This window comes from Aotus nancymaae, unplaced genomic scaffold, assembly GCF_030222135.1.
Source record: "Aotus nancymaae isolate 86718 unplaced genomic scaffold, 86718_ANA_hifiasm-v0.15.2.pri h1tg000108l, whole genome shotgun sequence".
NCBI lineage: Eukaryota > Metazoa > Chordata > Mammalia > Primates > Aotidae > Aotus > Aotus nancymaae.
Window position 1 is genome coordinate 29,343,688 of NW_026988523.1, and position 20,745 is coordinate 29,364,432.

General features: G+C 47.0%; 1 protein-coding gene, 1 non-coding gene and 1 pseudogene across 2 annotated transcripts; 1 reads left to right on the top strand and 2 right to left on the bottom strand.

Moving 5' to 3' along the window:
• Positions 1–1,399: 1,399 nt before the first annotated feature.
• Positions 1,400–20,730, bottom strand: LOC105712649 (neuroblastoma breakpoint family member 15-like). The gene is made up of 9 exons (XM_064370453.1): positions 20,502–20,730; positions 10,572–10,761; positions 7,513–7,624; positions 6,998–7,102; positions 4,998–5,070; positions 4,327–4,538; positions 2,584–2,635; positions 1,636–1,799; positions 1,400–1,431 (listed from the first exon to the last, which is right to left on the bottom strand). The coding sequence occupies exons 4-9, from the start codon at positions 7,041–7,043 to the stop codon at positions 1,400–1,402; spliced, it is 579 nt and encodes a 192-aa protein (XP_064226523.1). The 5' UTR covers positions 7,044–7,102; positions 7,513–7,624; positions 10,572–10,761; positions 20,502–20,730.
• On the top strand, positions 3,066–3,195 carry LOC135272429 (U4 spliceosomal RNA; annotated as a pseudogene).
• On the bottom strand, positions 10,140–10,213 carry TRNAN-GUU (transfer RNA asparagine (anticodon GUU)). The gene has a single exon. It is a non-coding gene; the product is annotated as a tRNA-Asn (tRNA).
• Positions 20,731–20,745: the final 15 nt, after the last annotated feature.

The following is a 20,745-nucleotide window of genomic DNA, read 5'->3' on the forward strand; positions in this document are numbered from 1 at the left end:
TGGTGACATGGGCTGTCTGAAGGAGACAGGTCATTCGTGCTGCTCACTGGTCTACATTCTGAAGTTGCCTGGAGATTACCTCAGGCTATGAAACTCAGGCTAAGTGTTTTCAGCAAGAACATGGCGTTGTTCATACTCTGCACCGGCAGAGTCCCATGTGACATGTTGTCTTAGTGTGGGAATATGACCCCTATCCAGGAGACCAGGTGGAGTCTTATCACCGTCATAGTAAGAAACCTACTGTCCATGTCCAAAGTCAAGTGAACATGTTCTTCCACAAATAAAAAAATGGCATATGTGTAATCCTGGCATGTGTAATAAAACTCAGGATAAGCTGTATACGTTGAATGCAATATATCCAGTGAGTACTGGAAGACTTCAGGCGCTTCTGCTTCAAACAGCTCCATGCTGAGCCTAACAAAGGAGGAAAAACCAAAGAATAAGTCAGGGAAAATAAGACACCACAGAGCCCCAAGTAGATTCCATGGGTAGCACAAGGAAGTGGATAATAAAGAAAAAACATAGATCCATTAATGATGTAACAAATTATTGCCTTATGCTGGGATGGACAAGAGTAGGGTAAAAAAGAATGAAAGAGAAAGACAGAGAGAGAGAAAGAAAGAAAGTAGGCTCAGTGAACTGACCAGGTGACACACTGATGAGGGAGTAAAAGGACACTCTGAGTTAGTACCCTCAGGACACACAGCGTACACTGATCATAAAAACAAGTATGGTCAACCTCCCGTAGTTAGTAAATGATAAGGGGAGGAAGAAATGGAAACCTAAATATCTACTGCAATGAAACCAACAGCCATGTTAGTAGGAATAGTTCAGGCTTTGTTGAAAAGATGGTACCGATATTGTCAGCCCACTCTGTTTTCCCTGGACCTGGCATCTCCAGATGTCAACACAAAATTAGCTGTTCACAATTGTTCAAAGTTACCTGAGGCACAGTGGGCCTTGGTCTTCTTCCTCTTCTTGGTTCTTTTTAATCTCGGCAATAAATTCAGACAGGGACAGACAAAATAAGCCATTCCCCTACACCCATAACAGTCCACTGTCTAATCCCTGCACAGGGACCTCAGGCTCCTCAGCATGAGAACAGGATAATGTGAGATAGACTTCAGGAGGTCTCAAGGCCAATCATGATAGAGATTCCTTGGTTTGTGTCTCAGAACCAATGGTGAAACATCCCTATTCTGGTAAACCATTATCCCTTTATCCCAAGTTTGTACAAACAGGAAAGAACCTCACAGACAGGCTTGGGGAGCAAAATTTATGAGGGACGTGGTAGCTGGCAAGAGACATTTAATTCAGATTGACAGACAACTTGTGGGCATGTGCTGCATGGCTTGGTGTGAGTTTGCCACACCTGCCTTGGGTTTCAATGTCCTGACAGTCAGTCCAGGGTGTGACAGGCATGGCCTGAGACTAGAGAGAGAGCAAAGCTCACTGACCCACCCCATGCCCATGCTTCGGACTGGAATCCAGAGTGATTGAAATCTACATTGATGTATAGGTTCAGCTCACAGTGATGACAACTCTCAGCCTGGCCAGGGGAGCAAGGCCCAAAGACTACGGGGTCTATCTGGGACACAAAGTGGAGCTTTATCAACTTCACAATGGAGAACTCACTGCCTATGTCACGAGCCAAGTCAACTTGCTGCTCCTCTAATGAGTGCAAGTTGCTCCTGTAAGGCTCATTGAAGGCAGATGTGCCAGGAGGAATTGAGAGGGTTGAATAACCTTCACCCCGGGACTCCTGGGGGGCTTCCTCCTCCACAGGCTCCTGCAGATTCCTGATCAGCCAGGTAGGACAGGATGACAGAAGATTAAACCAACAGAGATTAGACAACAAAGTCTCCCAGCTGATCTGATGGAAGTCAGAATGGAGTGGTCACAGAAAGCAAAGGCATTTTTCCTTCAAGAGAAAAAAACTATCCCTTGTAAATGCAGGGTCGGGGGTGACTACCCTGGGGACAGAGCACAAAGGAGCAGCAAGTGCTCAGTGCATTTGCCACAGATGAGCCACTGCAGGCCACCCAGACTCCCTGTAAACTATCATCATGAACTGCAGCACGAGAACTAACACGGGGCTTCAACTGCCTCGCGTAAGTTGTATTGAGTTTTACATGTGGCATTCAAGTGAACAGAGCTCTTGAGGCATTTCAGACACCCAGATCTTGAGCATTAAGGGCCTCTGTTTTCCAGTATTTTGATATAATATGTGTATGTTTTGAATTTCTCTTCACAAATCCTAGCAAACACACTCACAACAAATGGGCAGAAAGCATATATGCGTCTCTCCCTGGGTTTAAACACAGTGGGGAGAACAGGCAAAACCAGGAAATTCCTGTTTGCTGAATACACCTGGTTCATCTGATTGCAGGTTTCCATCTTGGGAGGAGTGAAAAATTAAAACCTATACAAGTGCCACAAATCACCCACAACACTGTCAATAAGGACAATTTGTAGCTGGGTGAATGGAAGAAAGAGTTCTAGTCATCACTCCCTCATTTTCCCTGGATCTGCAGTCTCCAGGTATCACTATTGAACTAACGGCCCACAATTCCACGGCATTACCTGGGGGACACTGGCCCTTTTTCTTCCTCTTCCTCATCATCACTTTGACTTTCTGTAAATAAATTCAGAAACGCAGGTCACATTAAGCAAATCACACTTCACATATGACCAAATCAGTGTTTAGTCATAGCACAGCACAGAAATGTTCTCAGGGCAAGAATACAAATTCTGACAGGACTATTCCAGGGTGCCCTAGATGAAGCCTGGTGAGTAGATGAGCCTGCTTTCCAGACACACAGGCCAAAATCTCCCTCTACGGGTAGACCATAACACCATATTCTCTTCCTGAGTCTATGCAAAGTTAAACCAAATTTTTTCCCAGAAAAATCTCCAAAAATTGGTCAAACTATTTTCTGGGAGTGTTGCTGCAATACTGACTTATCTCACCAGGTAGCAAGGTCATTGAATGGTTAGAGGCATCTATACATGAAACTGGACGGATATGTAAATTCTAACAACACTTGCTTGAAAAAGAATCTGTGAGCTTTGCGCAGTGGCAGTATCGTAGCCAATGAGGTTTATCCGAGATGAGATTATTGGTAATTGAAAACTTTCCCCAAGACCCTGCCGTGATGACATGTAATAGAATCTGTGGGCCGGGCATGGTGGCTCACGCCTGTAATCCCAGCACTCTCAAAGGCCGAGGTGAGCACTTCACGAGGTCAGGAGATTGGGGCCACCTTGGCTAACATGGTGAAAGCCGGTCTCTATTAAAAATACAAAGAAATTAGCTGGGAATGGTGACACATGCCTGCAGTCTCAGCTACTCGGGAGGCTAAGGCAGCAGAATCATCTGAACCCAGGAGGTGGAGGTTGCAGTGAGCTGAGATCGTGCAACTGAACTCCAGCCTGCATAACAGAGGGAGACTCCATTGCCAAAAAAAAATCTGTGATTTCAAAGGACAAGGTGGGTGAACCACTTTAAGTCAGGAGTTCAAGACTAGCCTGGCCAATATGGTGAAACCTAGTCTCTACTAAAAATACAAAAATTAGCTAGGTGTGCTGGGGGCCACTTACAGTCCCACCTACTCAGGAGGCAGAGGCAGGAGAATCACTGGAGTCTGGGAATTAGAGACTGCAGTAAGCCAAGATGGTGCCACTGCACTCCAGCCTGGGTGACAAAAGGAGACTCCATCTCAACAACAACAAACAATACGTGATGCTACAAAGAAACATCAGATCGGCCATTGCATGGATGGGGTGGAGAGCCGGGGTGAGCCTTGCTTTATGGAAACATATCAGCAAGGTAAAGAGGAAATGTTTTCATCCTGGTTTCAGGGTGACTGTGCAACTAAGCAAGCTGACTTAAAAGAGATCAAGACTGAAGCTCAGAGCAGTGAAACCTGGGGAACAATATCCCCAAATAAATAGGCAAGGCTCCCAGCTTCCGTAAAAAGAAATAGAAACTCCATGGACATTGTTCAGGGACAGATGACATAATTACAGGTGAGGAGAGATACCGACTCAAAGCTAGGAGACCTGACAGACACCTCCTGTACACCTCCTGCACTCAGGTGACCATGAGTTTGTCACACTGGCCTGGGGTCTGGTAACTTGATACTTGGGCCTGGGAGACAAATGCATGGCATAAGCTGAGGATGAGATAAAAATTCCCTGATATCTGTGCTTAGTATCCCATCATACGTATTTATTCAAACCAATTTGTGTGTTTAGAGCCTGTCTTCAGAGTTGATCTTCCTCAGCCTAGACAGAGATACCAAAAACCAGGAATGTAGAGGTCACCTGAAAGAATGATTAGAGCATCCTCCACTACATCATGAGATGATTCACTCTCTACAACCAGCGCAGAGTCGACGTTGTCTTCCTCAAATGTGATTTTGGTGTCTCCGTGAGGCTGGCTGGAGTCAGTAGGGCCATAGTTATTTGAACAAGTGATGACACATTCCTCCAGTGAGTCCTCAGGGACTTTCTTGACTTCAATCTTCTGCACCTCTCTGATGAGCCAGATGGGATAGAGATGACAGAAGATTACACAAAGGGGGACTGGACCCCAGGAAGTCCTGGCTGGTTTTCACAGGAGGAATAAGAGAGGGGTCCCAGAAGGCAAATGGGAGGTTCCGTTTGAGAGGAAACAGGCAATCCTCCTCTCTGCAACAGAGCATGGCTGCCATGGGAACCAGAGAGAAAGAGAGAGCTGGTACTCATCACACTGGGCAGGAAGGAGCTGAGAAGAAAAGAGACTCAGTTATCCCTGTATAATTCAGACATGGCACTCAGCACATACAAAGAACCACAACAGCTGCCACACCCTGTGTCTAAGTTGGGTTGAACTGAACATATTGTGGCCAAGGGAATGCAGGCTTTTGGCCCATGGTAGATGCCAGAGAGGGTGAGATTCTAGACCTTTTCCATACTTTACCACCCATTACTTGCCCCTGATTATTCGATGTTACCTGGGGGCATGTGACTCCTGTATTTTCTCAGCCGCCGCAACATGAACATCTTCATCCTCATCTTTGTCATTTTCTGCAAGTACAGATGTGTTTGTTCAGATCTTTCCCATTTCACACTCTGCAAGCACAGCCAGCCCAACGTGCACAGGGACATGAACGTCTGTGTATGGGTCCCTGTTCTACTGAAAGCTCTCATGTTTTCTCTTTAACAAAATGCCCTGATGTTGTTTCTTGATCCACCAGGCAATGCATTTCAGATCCAGAGGGTCACCGTCAAGATGAGTCCAAATGTTGAAAAGACTCTGTTCCCACATCACTGGAGGTTTGTGCAGCCTCTCTCCGGACTTTGGCAGCTGTCTCCGCCATCCTGACACAGATCTGATGCCCAGGGACAGGCTTGGTGTCCTGTCACAGTTCACACTTACAACCTATTTCTTTCTCTTAGGAGAGGACAAACAAACTTGTCCCACAATCCTCTGCACATCAGGTGACTTCACAGGCCCTCCAAGTGGCTTCTGCTGTGTTATTCAGGGACATTCTCTCCACGGGGAGTGCTCCAGTCTGAACCACTTCCTAACACCAAATGCCCACACAGCAAGTGCTGTCTCCAACACCACACAGCCAGGGGCTTTATCTCATTGTGATAAGCGGTCATAAGTGTTCGCACATTTAAATGCTTCAGACACTGCAACATGTCTGCCTTTGCAGATGGAGAGAGAGAAATTTACCTGTCTTTGCAGATGGAGACAGAGAAAGTCAGGAAGGGGAAATCAATTGCTGACTGACAGTTACTAGGAACACTGCTGAAGATACAGCCCGGGAACCTTCATTCTTAGTCCAGAGCTCTTTCCACTCCAACAACCGCCCTCCTGTCACAGCTTCCTTCCTGTCCTTTACAACTGGACAGATGCTGCCTCTTGTTCCAAAGACCACCTTCCATGAAGGAAGGAGGGACGTTTGCAATACTGTGAGCTCCAACCCCATGGGTTTCCCATCTGTGTTCTCATTCAGAAAGTCCTGGTCATGTCATGGCCACATATGTTTAGTGGAAGAAAACACCACTGATAAAACTGTCATTGCGGAAGTATGGAGGTCTGGAGTCTCTCATAAGGCCATAAAGGAAATATGCACAAAGACTAATAAAGTTTCTCTTATGCTAGACAGAGAGAATGAAGAACTAATAGACAGTGTTTACTCTGTGCCAACAACAGTCCCGGGAGAGTTACAATAAACAGGCCATGTAAACAGTGCAGCAATTGACAGAGGTAGGTATTATTATGGTATCCTATGAACAGATGACAAAACTGAGTAACAAACAAAACAGGCAACTGGGATGGAGCCCAGGACACTGGCCCACGGTGCCTACTCTATGCACTGCAGCCTCCACAAAGTCATGGGTGCCATTGTTCTTCCTGTTTACCAACGAGAGCCTCTGCACAGAAAGCAGGACGTCCCTCTGACCAGAGTAATCCCTGCTCTTGATGATGCCACTTACCGATACCACAGGTTACGTAAGGAGCAGAGTCCTCTTAAGCTCCCCACAGTGGGTATAGTGTGCTACCATCTCACTTCCCCCAGAACAGAGCTTTCCCTGCTGAGCCTCAGCAGAAACCAAAACCGAATGGAAGTTCAGCAGCCTCAGACATTTAGAACAACAGACTAGATGCTACTTGTCTGCAGGATCTTAGGTGGTACAGAGAGGATTCCTGTAAATATTACTTAGCCTCTTGCTGAGAAAAACAGGTGGTTCTGTGCCTGTGTCAGGAATCAACAGCTGAGACCTTACCCTCAGTCCCACACCCGCCTTACTGCAGACGTGGAAAAGGTGCTACCAACTTTGGTCTCTCTCATCCATTTTTAACAAAATGTTAAGATACAAATTTATATTTGCCTAGAAGTATGGGAAAAAAATAAATTCTGATGAGGAGAGTGTTCAGTTTCTCAGAGAAAAGACAGAATATCATTCAGCACTTTCGTGACTGTGAACCTATAGAACTTACCTTCCGCCTTCAGCCGGCAGCCCAGGTAGTAGGCCGCTTGACTCATAAGAAGTTTATTTTTGCTGTCTCTGTATTTCTGTTCTTCATCGTGATCTTTTTGATCATCTGTAAACAAATTCAGAAGAGCAGGTCACATTGAGCAAATCTCACTTCAGGCTCACCCTGCTCGCATCGTGGTTGCTACTCTGTGCTGTGGCCGCAGCAAACTCGGCTGGAATCAGAGTCACTGCAGTGTCCCTTCTAGGGTGTAGGGCTCTTCTTTCCCTTTAGCCTCCAACCTCAGCCTGGGCTCCGCGGTTTACCTGTGACTAGAGAGGTTACAACTTTCCTGTGGCTTCAGAGCTCTCTGCCGCGGCAGGAATAGAAGGAACCTGTAACCTGCATGCCGGGGTCCGTCATCTCGAAAGGCTAGACTTTTGCCCCCTCTCTGAGCAAGTGCAATACCCAAAAGCTGAGGAGCTCCCTCTCAGTCAGCCTTATTGGAATCCTTTACTGTTGACAGGATGTGGCCGTACCTGTTTCTTTAGCGCAGATATTTCAAACATCCTTAGGGTCTTTTCAGGCCAAAACAGAAATGAACAAGAGAAGATGACAGTTCACACTCCAACCGGGTATTTGAAGTGAAACCTAAAGAATACAATAAAATGTAAACTTAATGACATTCCCAAACCCCAATTTTTAATGTTGTTTTTACTGCTTTATTTGGTTACACTCTTGTGTTCTCTTTTTCTCTCTCTTTTTGAGACAGAGTCTCACTCTGTCAGCCAGGCTGGAGTGCAATGGCTCGATCTCAGCTCACTGCAACCTCTGCCTCCCAGGTTCAAGCCATTCTCCTACCTCAGCCTCCCAAGTAGCTGGGATTAAAGCCTTCTTCCTCAGCCATACTCAGTGTCTCAATGATTGGCTTTCTGTGTGCCGAGCAGCGGGAAATGGAACAAGAGCCAATAGTGCTAAGGATCCAGGTCTGTAACAGGGGCCTGTCAGGTGCAGGATTCTGTTGGCTCCAGTGATGTTTCTCAGACGGGCTGATTTTTATGGACATAGTCTCTGAAAGAAATCAGTCAGGGAATAATTCAGAGACACTTACCTGCATGTTAATTCTTCATTAATACAGAAGGGAGACCTGGCATTAGATTGTTTTCAGCAGATAAAAGTCAAATCAAAATTTAGAAAGAAAAGAGGAATGGGAAGGAGAAAAAATGTCTGGGACCATTGTGATTTTACTCCTTTGGATAAGCGACTTGGCAGAAGGCTATCAAAGAGGTCACTGTGACCTGTCCTCTCTGGACCCATGTGACTTGGTCACCACAGGAAACAATTACAAGTTGGGCACGGTGACTCACAACTGTAATACCAGCACTTTGGGAGGCTGAGGCAGGCGGATCATTTGAGCTCAGTTGGAGAGTAGCCCCAGCAACATGGTGAAACCCCGTCTCTACAAAAAGATATAAAAATTAGCCAGCCAGCATTGGTGTATGCTGGTAGTCCCAGCTACTCAGGAGACTGAGGGGGGAGGATCACCTGAGCCCGGGGAGGTGGAGGCAGTGAGCCATGATCATGCTCCACTGTGACCATGCCACTGCATGGCTGCCTTGGCAACAGCGTGAGACCTTGACTCAAAAATCAAATGAAATGTCCTAGAAGTTTACCTGTCCATCCTGTGCCACAGAATATCTGTGTGTAATGTCCTCCATGTCCTTCTGTTGTATCATCCCCTTAGTTAAGCCACAAAGCCACCTAGCCCCTTATTAGAATATCCTGGGCACATGGCCAAGCACGGTGGCTCACGCCTGAAATCTCAGCACTTTGGGAGGCCAAGGCAGATGGATCTGTTGAGCCCAGGAGTTAGAGACCAACATGGGCAACAAAGCAAGACCCTATCTCTCAAAAAAAAAAAAAAAAAAAAAACAAAAAATCTGAATGTGGTGGTGCATGCCAGTAGATCCAGCTACTGTGGAGGCTGAGGTGTGAGGATCACTGGAGCCCAGGGGGTGGAGGTTGCAGTGAGCTGAGATCACGCCACTGCATGCCACACTGGGTGACAGAGTGACACCTACTCTAAAAAAAGATGGGGAGGGAGAAGAAAGTTTGTTGTGCCAGCAAGTAAATGAAGAAAGGGACAGTATTAGAGTTGAGAAATAAATTGGAATATGATTTGGTACCTCTCTGGCAGAAGATAAATTTGCTAAATTTGCTGAAGTTACAGGCGTTATACAAGGCCCAATGCAGTGGCTCATGCCAGTAAATCCTGGCACCTTGTTAGGCCTCAGAGCTGCTTGAGCCCAGTAGAATCCACACAGACCAAAATGTGCTAATTTTAGCTTCAATTAAGATTAGGAGACCAGCCTGTGCAACATGGTGAAATCCCTTCTCTACAAAACATACAAAAATCAGTAGAGCATGATGGCCCATGCCTGTAGTCCCAGCTACTGGGAAGGCTGAGAGATGGGAGGATCGCTTGAGCCTGGGAATTCGAGGCTGCAGTGAGATGTGATCGGGCCACTGCGCTCCAGCCTGAGAGACAGAATGAGACCCTGTCACAAAAACTAAAAATTAAAATTAAAAAGCCTGTAATATGGCAGTGGCACATCCAGTTCTCTACACTACAGGAATGTAAGTGGCCAAAGAGATGTGTGCAAGAATGATCACTGCAGGATTCTTCAAAATCCTAAAATCATGAAGCCAACCTCATTTCCAACACATTTTGAAAAAGGTCAAATAAATCATGCACAAACTGAGGGGGGAAATGCTGTTTTCAAAAATGATGGAGAGGATTGTGATGATGATGAATGATTCTACTGGTCACATTATGTAAATCCAGGCACATCCTGGGAATAGGACACCTCTCTAAGCTTCCTGTGAAAAATGTAAAAAATTGAAGCTGGTATATAACCCATCCAAGCCTATGAAGGGCAGCATGAGGATTTTATCGCACCAGATGGACTCGTTTGGTCTCTGTTTCTTGTACACAGGCACAAGACAACCTGACATTTCAGGAGATGCTCTGTCAGAATTGGATCTGTGAGGGGCCCTGTTAACTGTGACTAAAATCCTGAGAAGAGAAAACCCTCCTTGAAATGGGCATATCCCTGGCTGACCCTACTGATTGGTAATATATGAACGCTTTAAAAGTTAGAAGAGGCGTCCCTGGGTGGGCTCGAACCACCAACCTTTCGGTTAACAGCCGAATGCGCTAACCGATTGCGCCACAGAGACAGGTGCTGGTGGCTCCACTGAGTGCTATAGGTAGGGCCACTCACCAAACGTCCCGCATCCCTTCCAGACTAAGGGCTGCCCCGGCAGGACGGATAGCGAGGCCCAGAGAGATTAGAGCAGCGAGTCCGCTGGTCCCTTAGGACACCCGCGCATTGGGAGATTCTGGAGTCAGAGGACAGCGGAATGGCCTTCGCCGGCCCTGCCCCGCCGCTGCTTCGGAAGCCCCCGGAAACGCCCCGTCCGCGACCCGGGCGGAGGCACTTGGGGGTCTAAGGGAAGCTGAGCGCCCGGCGGGCTCCCGGGATGGCTCTTCCCGTTCTTTGCGCCGACTTCACCCAGTGAGGGAGCCTCTGCCCACCTGCCCAGTCGCTTCCGCTGCCGTCTTCGGGTCCTGTGTCCCGCATGGGGGCTCCACCAGGGCAGGGATGGGGTGAGGGTCGCTCGTGGGTCCCCTGGCGGGGAGCAGGGTCCTGCACTCAGTAGGGCGCACGACTAGGACTTGTCGAATAAACGCATCGTCGCCTTTATCTTTTAGTCCTTTGAAAAGCCTGGAGAATGAAAATCATGAGAGATTTTTCCCTGGAAATTCCATTTACAAAGCGTTTATTCAGGTTGATTTCTCGGCGCTCCGCGGGGTGAGCGAAGGGCAGGGCCTCCAGGGCACCTTCTGCGCGGTGGAGCCGGGGGCGCAGCTGTGCTGGGGTCGGATCGTGGGGCGGGAAGGCGGGGAAAGGGAAAAGCGGGGAGAGAAGCCGGGGAGCGGTGGACCAGACATCAGACCTCCTAAAAGCCTCGTGCAGAGGCGCTGGCGGTGAGATTTAATTTTTTTATTGCAGCAGAATAGGGTGGAATTGAGGGGAAAACGGAGATAGAACCTGGAAGAGCCCAAATGCGAGAACCTGTAGCTCCCCAAGAATAAGATCTTCCAGAAGAATTAGCCCGAAAACTAGGCGTCTGGGAACCCTGAGATCCATGCAGGAGTAGCATCTCATGACCCTCTGCGTTCCTTTAGGCAAAAGGACTTCCTTCCACTGTTCGATTGTTTGTGTTTGTTGAATGAAGCGTTTTCCATTATGTTCGAAATTGCGTTGGTTCCATTACTTTAGGATTACAAACAATGCTGCACTCATCATTCTTGTTCACTTCTCACTGGCCGCCGGTGTGTTTCTATAGGAGAGAGGCCTGGAGAGCAGTTGTTCCAGCATAGTGATCACATGGCTTTTATATCAGTCCATTTTCTTTCCTTTTTTGGCTTATTAGCTATAAGTCTTCCTTTTGTCGTGTCAGTGATGGCTTTCGGGTTTCTAGACTACATCTTGATCAGGTGCCATCAAGTGACATTGCACCTCCCCTTCTGGCCTTTATGCTAGTGTTGTCATGTAATTTGATTTTAGACGTGTTATAAACCCCGACATGGAAGTACCCACATAGCGATTTTCAGTCGTCTGTATTTCTTTGTGGAGGTCCAGATTTCTGTCTGGTGTCCTTATCTGAGGCCCGGAGGCCTCCTTTACATTTCCTGTAGTGTGGGTCAGTGAATGCTTTCATGTATTTGTATGTCTTTATTTTTATTTGTGTTTTTGTTTTCGTTTAAGAGCAGAAGTTTAACAGGTGAAAGAAAGAGAAAAGCTCCCTCGTGCAGACGAAAGGGTCCAAGTGGGTTTCCCTATTTGTATTTTTTTTTTTTTTAGATGGAGTCTTGCTCCATCGTCCAGGCTGAAGTACAGTGGCATGATCTCAGCTCGCTGCAACCTCCGTCTCCTGGGTTCAAGTGATTCTCATGCTTAAGCCTCCTGGGTGGCTGGGATTATAGCTGCGTGCCACCACACCTGGCTAATTTTTGTATTTTTAGTAGAGGCAAGGCTTTGCCATGTTGGCCAGCTGGTCTCTGACTCCCTGACCTCAAGTGATCCCCCGGCTTCCCAAAATGCTGGGATTACAGGCCTGAGTCACTGCGCCTGGCCTCATTTTTTGTATGTCTTTCAATGTCCTTACTTCAGTCACGATTTTGAAAGATCTTTCACTGTGGCATAGAATATTCCAGAGTAACTTTTTTTCTCTTTCACTACTTTAGGATGTTGCCACTTTGACATCTTGTCATCGATGTGCCATCTTTTCTTTCTGTAAAACTGGCATAAAGGAGGCTTCCTAAACCTGTTATGTAATTTGTGGAATGTGTATTTAAATTTTGAATTTTTTTCTTTATTATACTTCAAGTAGGGATACACATGCAGAATGTGCAGGTTTATTATTTGTACCTATACATGTGCTATGGTGGTTTGCTGCACCCATCAACCCATCATCTACATTAGGTGTCTGTCCTAATGCTATCTCTCCCCTTGCCCCGCAACCCCCAACAGGCCCCGGTGTGTGATGTTCCCCTCCCTGTGCTTATGTGTTCTCATTTTTCAACTCACACTTATGAGTGAAAACATGCAGTGTTTGGTTTTCTGTTCCTGTGTTAATTTGCTGAGAATGACAGTTTCCAGCTTCATCCATTCCCCGCAAAGGACATGAACTCATCCTTTTTTATGGCTGCATAGTATTCCATGGTGTATATGTGCCACGTTTTCTTTATCCATTCTATCATTGATGGGCATTTGGGTTGGTTCCAAGTCTTTGCTATTGAAGAGTGCTGCAATAAACCTATGTGTGCATGTGTCTTTATAGTAAAACGATGTATAATCATTTGGGCATATACCCAGTAATGGGATTGCTGGGTCACATGGTATTTCTGGTTCTAGATCCCTGAGAAATTACCACACTGTCTTCCACAATTGTCGAGCTAAATTTAATATATTAAAATGGGCTGGGTGAGGTGGCTCACATTTGTAATCTGGACACTTTGGGAGGGGGAGATGGGAGGATTGATTGAGGCCCAGAGTTGGAGACCAGCCAGGACAAGGCAGCAAGACGCTCTCTCTATATCTATATCTATATCTATATCTATATCTATATCTATATCTATATCTATCTATCTATATCTGTAGGTGTGTGTATATTGTGTGTATATATATGTGTACACACACACACAGATACATCCATCATGAAAGGCCTAGATTCATCTTAACTTCCACCAAAAGTGCACTTAACATAAAATGTGCCCACCCTGAGGGTCAAACCTACCTGCTGATGTGTAATTTGTGTTTGTGAGACTTTCGCATAGCGTTGCTTTCCCTAGCGTAGTGCTTTTCATGTTTTCCTCACACCTGAATGTCTCAGTGTAAAATCTGTCAGAATTCATTTCTTTCGTGGTTTTTCTTTGAGAACACTCCAGGGTTTTGTTTTATTTATTTATTTAATACCTTTAAAAAGTGTAGAGACAAAGACTGGCAACTGGCATATGTTACTATATTAGTCCGAGTTCTCCAGAGAAAGAAAACGAGCAGGACACACAGAGAGAGAGAGAGAAACAGAGACAGAGATGGGGGGGGAGAGAGAGAGAGAGAGAAAGAGAGAGAGAGATTTACATTGGCTCACGTGATCATGGAAGCAGAGAAATCCAGGTCTACACTGAGTAAGCTGTAGACCCAGGAGAGTCGAATATAGTTCACCGCCAAGTCCAAGGCCCACGGCAGAAGACTGATGTCCCAGCTCAAAGACAGTGAAACACAAAGACTTCTTTCTTAGACTTTCATTCTGTTGAAGCCTTCTGTGGGTTGGATGAGGCCCACGCACACTGGCGAAGGCAATCTGCTTTACTCAGTTTACCGATTCAAACGTCAATCGCATCCAGAAACACCCTCAGAGATACAGTGAGAAATAATGCCTAACCAAATATCTGGGCGCTCCCTGGCCCAGTCAAATTATCCCAGAATTAACCTTCACGAACAGTCTGAGTAAAAGTGACGAATAAACATAGCATCATGTCCTGAATGTTGGTTTTTCTGTATTGTTGATTTTTCATGCATCACCCGGTAATGACAAGATTGCCAGCAGGAAAAGGTGATCGCAGTTGACAGACATATTCCAGAAACTGGATTGATAAACACAAATAGCTTCCAGGTAGATAAGGCCAAGGCAAGGAAATCACAGTGAACACAGGCTGTGTTTTCAGAGGGAGGGGATTCTAAACAACAAGGAAAATCAACACTAAATGCACATATGAGAGAAAAGACCTGGGAAGACTAAACATGGGATATTTATGAAACTATCATCCAGATAGGCATATCACATATATATATATTTTATTAAAAACACATGCCAAATATACATAATGTATATGACAAATGACATAAATGCATATATTTATATGTAAAAATCTATTGAAAGAAAGTATTACATAGGGATGTGGAAGAGGTTAACTTTTTAATCACTAACGTTATAATCTGGTCCATTGAAATTGGAAGAAATTGTAGAAAAATAAGACGAATGAGTTAGAGAAGGCGTGGTAGGGAACAAATGCCCTATTAGACAGCAGGGAGACGTCTCCAGGTAAAGGAGAATGAAACAACAGGCATTCCCTCTGTCCTGTTGCCTGGAGCCTGGTCAGTGCTCTGGATTCCTGGGAAAGCCAGCAGGTGAGAGTGTTGGAGCCAGCGGGGGTGAGTCCTGACTGGGGGTGTGGGAATCCATGGGAAAGCAAAGAGACACAAGTGAAGAAATCAGTTTCAATACTCGAAGTTCTCACGGCACGTGTCAGGGACTGTGCATCCCCCGACACTCACTGAGCGCCTTCCCTGTGTCCTCTCCACAGACCCAGATGCTGCTCCTTATCTCACGTGACCTCCCTCCTCCTGAGGACAGGGCTCCCCTCATTCCTCAGCTGAGGGCATCGCCTGACAGATGAGCACCAGGCAGCCCCAGAGGCTCCAGGAGGAGACATGGAGTGGGGAGGAGAGTAAGGATGAACACCACCCAGGGTTTTAAGGAAATCCGAGCGGAAGTGGATCCCTGTGAGAAGGAAACTGAGGACAGGGCCGTGGACATGAGTGGAGATGATGGACTAAATGGAGTTTCATAAAAGAGACAGATTTGTACACTTTCCATGAGAAGGTTGCCCTTTATTGTTTTATTTCAAAATGAGGGGGAAAAACAGAGCAAGAAGCTGGATATGTCAGGAGACTGACTTGTGGGCCCAGGATTTGCACTTTTACTGAATGTGCCTAATACGTTGTTACTGAAAGTGCTTGACGGGGGAAAATTAACTTAAAAAGGGATGTTGACAGAGATGAAGAAAACTGGCGAAAGAGACTTTCTAAGAAAACACAGGAAGAGTGGTCCCTAGAAAGTAGAGATCCGGCCGGGCGCAGTGGCTCACGCCTGTAATCCCAGCACGTTGGGAGGCCAAGGTGGGTGGATCACGAGGTCAAGAGATCGAGACCATCCTGGTCAACATGGTGAAACCTAGTCTCTACTAAAAATACAAAAAAATTAGCTGGGCATGGTGGTGCGTGCCTGTAATCCCAGCTACTCAGGAGGCTGAGGCAGGAGAATTGCCTGAACCCAGGAGGCGGAGGTTGCGGTGAGCCGAGATCGCGCCATTGCACTCCAGCCTGGGTAACAAGGGCGAAACTCCGTCTCAAAAAAAAAAAAAAAGAAAGTAGAGATCCTAACAGTTGCTCTTTTTCACATGAAACAATGCATGTGATGTCACTTCCTAAGTGCTAATTTACCAGAAAGAGAACAGAATTAGGTAACATCTATTCATATATTTATTAAGCAATTTTTATTGAATTAGCCCTTTGGAAGGTATAATAATGTTATCAACAAAGATTGGACGTGGATATGATTTTTCAGGTCTCTCAGACGGTGGAACTTCTGATGAAAATACCAGCGCCGCAAATGACTTGGCCAAGGTGAATAATGAGTGCGGGATAGACCCTGGACCTGAGAGCAGATTTGATCCCAAACCCCAGGCTCTTGCTCACCTCACTGGGCTGGAGCATCTGGATTTCTACTTGACCCTAAGGGAGCATGAAGAGACCCCACCGCCTCCTCCCCTCACAGCACCACGACCACCAACACCCGGATTAGAGATTCCTGGCCCCCCTTCCTTCCCCACTTTGGAAGGGCCATTGATTCCCAGGATCGGCAGAACATTCTTGCAAAATACAGATCTGATAAAGTGCTTGTGTCCAAAATAAACGAAGAACTCTTCAAACTCAATAATAAGAAAGTGAACAACCCGATTTACAAGTGGGCAAAAGATCTGAACACCTCGCCAAAAAGATAAACAGATAGCAAATAGGTATATGAAAGAGAAACTCAAAGTCATCTGTCATTAGAAAATTGCTTGTGGAAGCAAAGAGGTAACAGATCACACCTATTACAGTGGCTAAAATCTGTAGAAAGTGAAAATCTCAAAAGCTGTCACACAAACAGCTACAGGAACTCTCACTGATTGTTGGTAGAAATGCAACAGAGTACAATCACTTTAGAAAATACTTTTGGAAGTTTTTTGGTTTTTTTTTTTGTTTTTTAAAGGTAAATATAGTCTTGCTATATAATCTCGCAATGGCAGTTTGATTAGCCAAATGAGAGGAAAACTTATGTTCGCTCAAAAACCTGCACACAAATATTTACAGCAGTTTCATTTCTTCTCATCAAAAACTAGAAGTAACCAAAATGTCCTTCTCAACAAGTGAATGGATAAACAGAATTGTGCTGTATCCATACACTGGAAGGCTAATCGGTGATGAAAAGAAATTAGTTATCAAGCCATGAAAAGACCTAAAGGAATGTTCAATTGATAACGCCTGAAAGAAGCCAGCCTGAAAACCTACATACCCTGTCATTCCAACTGTAGGACATTCTGAGAAAGTCAAAAAGATACAGTAAAATCATCAGAGGTTGCCAAGGGTGAAGGAGGGAAAGGAGGGGTGGATTCGTGACGCACAGGGAGTTTTCAGCTGTGAAACTATTACATATGATACTGTACTGGGGATTCATGACACCGTCAATTTTAAAAACCCACAGAATTGTTAAAAAAGAAAAAAAGATAAATGATGGAATGCTTAATATAAACTATAGACTTTAGTTAATTATAATCATCAGTATTGGTTTATCCAATGTAACAAATGTACCACACTATTGCAAGATACTAATGGCGGAAATTGTGTATTGAAGGACAGGGATGCACATGGGAACTCTCTACAGTCTCTGCTCAATTTATCTGTAAGCCTAGAACTGCTCTCTAAAGTGGTATCTATAAAGTTTTCTAAATTAGAATGTGAAGGCTCCCAATGCAGTCTTTGGCGGCTTCCTGATACTGTGTGGTTAATACTGGGCCTTGAGATGCACAAGCTGGAGTCAGAGCAGTTGAAGATTCCAATGTCTGCGCTTCACCCTCTGTCCCGGGGGTGCCCCTGGAATCCAGAGGGCAGATCAGTTAGGTCACTGTGGCATCAGCACTCCAGACAGTGCAGGTTCTGGTAAGGATGGGTCGAAACCAGCTTGGATGGCAGAACTTGGCGAATACTTGGAACCACAGATCAAAGGAGAAGGAGACGGGGAGGAGCCGCAGGCTACAGAATATGCTCCCTGACTGAAAGATAAAGGTAGCCTCAGAGATTTTGGCAAATTCTGAGAGAGAATTAGGAGTCAGAAAAAGAACTTAGGTTTCAGAGCAAAGTGGTCTATTTAAAAAGAAAGGGAAGCTGGGAGAGTGGCTCACGCCTGTAATCCCAGCACTTTGGGAGGCCAAGGTGAGCAAATCACCTGAGGTCAGGAGTTCGAGACCAGCCTGGCCAATATGTTGAAACCCTGTCTCTACTTAAAAATACAAAAATGAGCTGGGCATGGTGGCGCTGTCCTGCAGTCCCACCTACTTGGGAGGCTGAGGCAGGAGAATCACTGGAACCCGGGAGGCGGAGGTTGTAGTGAGCTGAGATCATGCTACTGCACTCCAGCCTGCTGTCAGAGAGAGACTCCGTTTCAAAAAAAAAGGAAGAAAGAAAGGGAAGGAAAGAAAAAAGGAAGAAAGAAAGGGAAGGAAAGAAAAAAGGAGAGAGGGAGGAAGGAAGGGAGGGAACTTAGGTGAAGACTAGAATATCTGGGAATGGGCCTAAGCCATCAATCCTTTCCGTTCATGGCCACATGCTAACTAATCATAGCACAGAGAAATGATACTGTAACACCCAATACAGTTAGCGTGGGGTGAGAAGCTGCTCCCCAACCTCTCCTTTCTCCTCTAAGGACACAGTCAGAATTCACTGGGATTGGAGATATTGAATCTGGCCTTTGGTAAGTTTGGATATCCACATGAAGGAGCTGGGGCACCGGACACCAGAACGCCAGGTCATGACCTTCCCCGCCGCCCGTTGCCTGCATCGGAAGCCGCCCCACTGCGGGTGGGGCCCTCAGCCCCAGCTCTGATGTTGTCCATTTGCTTTCTCACGGGGCTTCTCTCCTTGCACCGGCTCCTACTTTCCCAGGACCCAATGAGTAGTCACCTGGGAAGGACGCAAACTGGCCATGCCCCTTTCTCTCTGACACCTCTCGAAGCCTGCAGAGGTGGGCTCCAGACCCACCCCATGAGTCGTGACTTGAGACTCGCTCACAATGATATCCCTATCCCAGAGCAGGGCCTGGCACTTCATAGCCATGCCATGACAGCTCAGTGAAAGGAGGCATCCCCCACACGGTCCTGGAGGACAAGAATTCCACTGTGGCCCAGAACTTTCTAGTCCCAAAAGATCCCGGACTGAGAGATGTGAAAGGCTTTCGAGAGTGGCCATCCTTTCAAACCATTATACTGGCAGCTGCTCCATGTTCCCCACCCTGGACATGTCTAGAGGGCGCCAGTCACAGCCACACACATCTCCCCGCCCAGGACAGTGCAGCAGCGTTAGCTTGGGGGATGCCAGTGGGCAGGGAAGGGGGGACCATGAACGCTAAAGAGGAGAAAGCAGGTGGCAGTGGGACAGCAGAGCGGAAACAGAGAGAGAAAATAAAGGAGGGTAGAGAATGAGGGGGCTCAGGAGGAGAGACAGACAGAGACAGAGAGAGAGGGAGAGAGAGACAGAGAGAGGGAGAGAGAGAGAGACAGAGATAGACAGAGAGAGGGAGAGAGAGACAGAGAAAGACAGAGAGAGGGAGATCGGGAGAGGGAGATCTAGCCACTGAGGAAAAATCCAGAAGAGAACACTTGTCTGCTCAAGTAAAATAACTTACACCTAACCAGGGGCAAGGGCACTGCAGGTCATGGGTGCCCTGTCCTGGTCACGCTGTGATGTTTAGGGACCATGACATCTTCCCTTTGAATCTAAATTATAATAGAGAGGGGACGCTGTCCCTATCTAGCTGGTAATGCCTTGTGATTTCACCTTTTGGATCTGCCGGCTCTTCACGTCTGCTCACTTTGTGGGAGGCAGCTCTTGGTGCACCACATCAGGACGATTCAAAAATCAGAGCCTTGGAGACCTCACTGGAAGCCCTGAACAGCGGGAGCCGGTGGCCTCCCCGGGTGAAGTCCAAGAGGTAGCAGTGCTGAGGCTCCACACGGCCTCAGGAGGATGGAAGGGGCAATCTCTTGGTGAGCGCCCACATCCCCAGGAGCCTCTGCCTAGGGGGAAATGGGCCCCACGTGTAGCTTTTCTCTGCACAGGCCCTAGCCAGGCGTCCGGGGTACTGGCTGAGTCCTGGGTGATGCAAATCCCTGTGTCTTGACCTCGCGGTGGCTGGAAGGAGAAATCGTGATGCTTCCACTCGGAACTGGACTTGCAAAGAAAAGGGCTCCCGCTGCTGTCAATTTCCTCGGCCTTCTGGAATGGGAGCATGACGCTTTTGCGTCGCCCCAGATATGGGGTGGCCTTGGATCTGCCGGTCCTGCCCAGGCCCTGAGGACTGGCTGACGTCCATCGCCTCTGTTGGTGTCGCTGCACTCACACTCACCAGTGAAGAGCCCCCAAATGTCCTGACTAGAAACATCCGCCTCCACTTCCTCTCCGACCGTGGTGGGCCATTTTTCTGTGAGTGTAGGCTGCGTGGGAGGTCGGTGGTGGGTAGGGTGGGAGCCTGGAGAAGGAAGAGGAACGGGGGCCAGAAGGAGTGGAGGAGGAGGAGGAGGCAGGAAGGATAGAGAGCTGGAGGGGCTGGGAAAATGGGTGTGGGGGGCTGTGAGGAAGACAGGGGGCAGGACGGGGGTTGGAAATGGAGTGACAGGAGCAGGAGAAGGGGGAGGAGATAGAGGAGGAGGAGAAGGCAGAAGAAGAAGAGCAGAAAGCCCAGCATACTCCAGATCCCGTTCTGGAAATGGTCAGCAGTGCTCCATGCACAAAGGGAAGAGGTCAGTTGCAAAGAAAAAGAAAGAAACCCCAGCGGGTAGGGGGCTTGGCAGAATTCTCACCTCGGGGCAGGAAACTCCGGCAACTGGGAGAACTGGCGGCTTTTGTGGAGGCCTAAATCTAGCTCTTCCGGGTTCCTAATCCCAAAAGCTGCTTCATCTCATTCTCTGAGATGGAAACCTAAAGAGAAGAGCAGAGAGACGCGAGTCAGGGGCGACTCCTCCTGTTGTAGTTGAAAGGTACTCAGGTCCTGTGTGACCAAAGAAAACAGCTGCGAAGGAAATTCTGGTGACGCTGAGAATTCAC

What these genes read in the sequence shown, in the direction of transcription:
- LOC105712649 (XM_064370453.1), bottom strand. Translation starts at nt 7,043, where the DNA reads ATGAGTCAAGCGGCCTACTACCTGGGCTGCCGGCTGAAGGCGGAAG. An exon ending in AAAGGGCCAGTGTCCCCCAG is followed by an intron (nt 1,800 to 2,583) that starts GTAATGCCGTGG and finishes CTGGCTGATCAG; the next exon opens with GAATCTGCAGGAGCCTGTGG. An exon ending in CTTGGCTCGTGACATAGGCA is followed by an intron (nt 1,432 to 1,635) that starts GTGAGTTCTCCA and finishes CTCTCTCTCTAG; the next exon opens with TCTCAGGCCATGCCTGTCAC.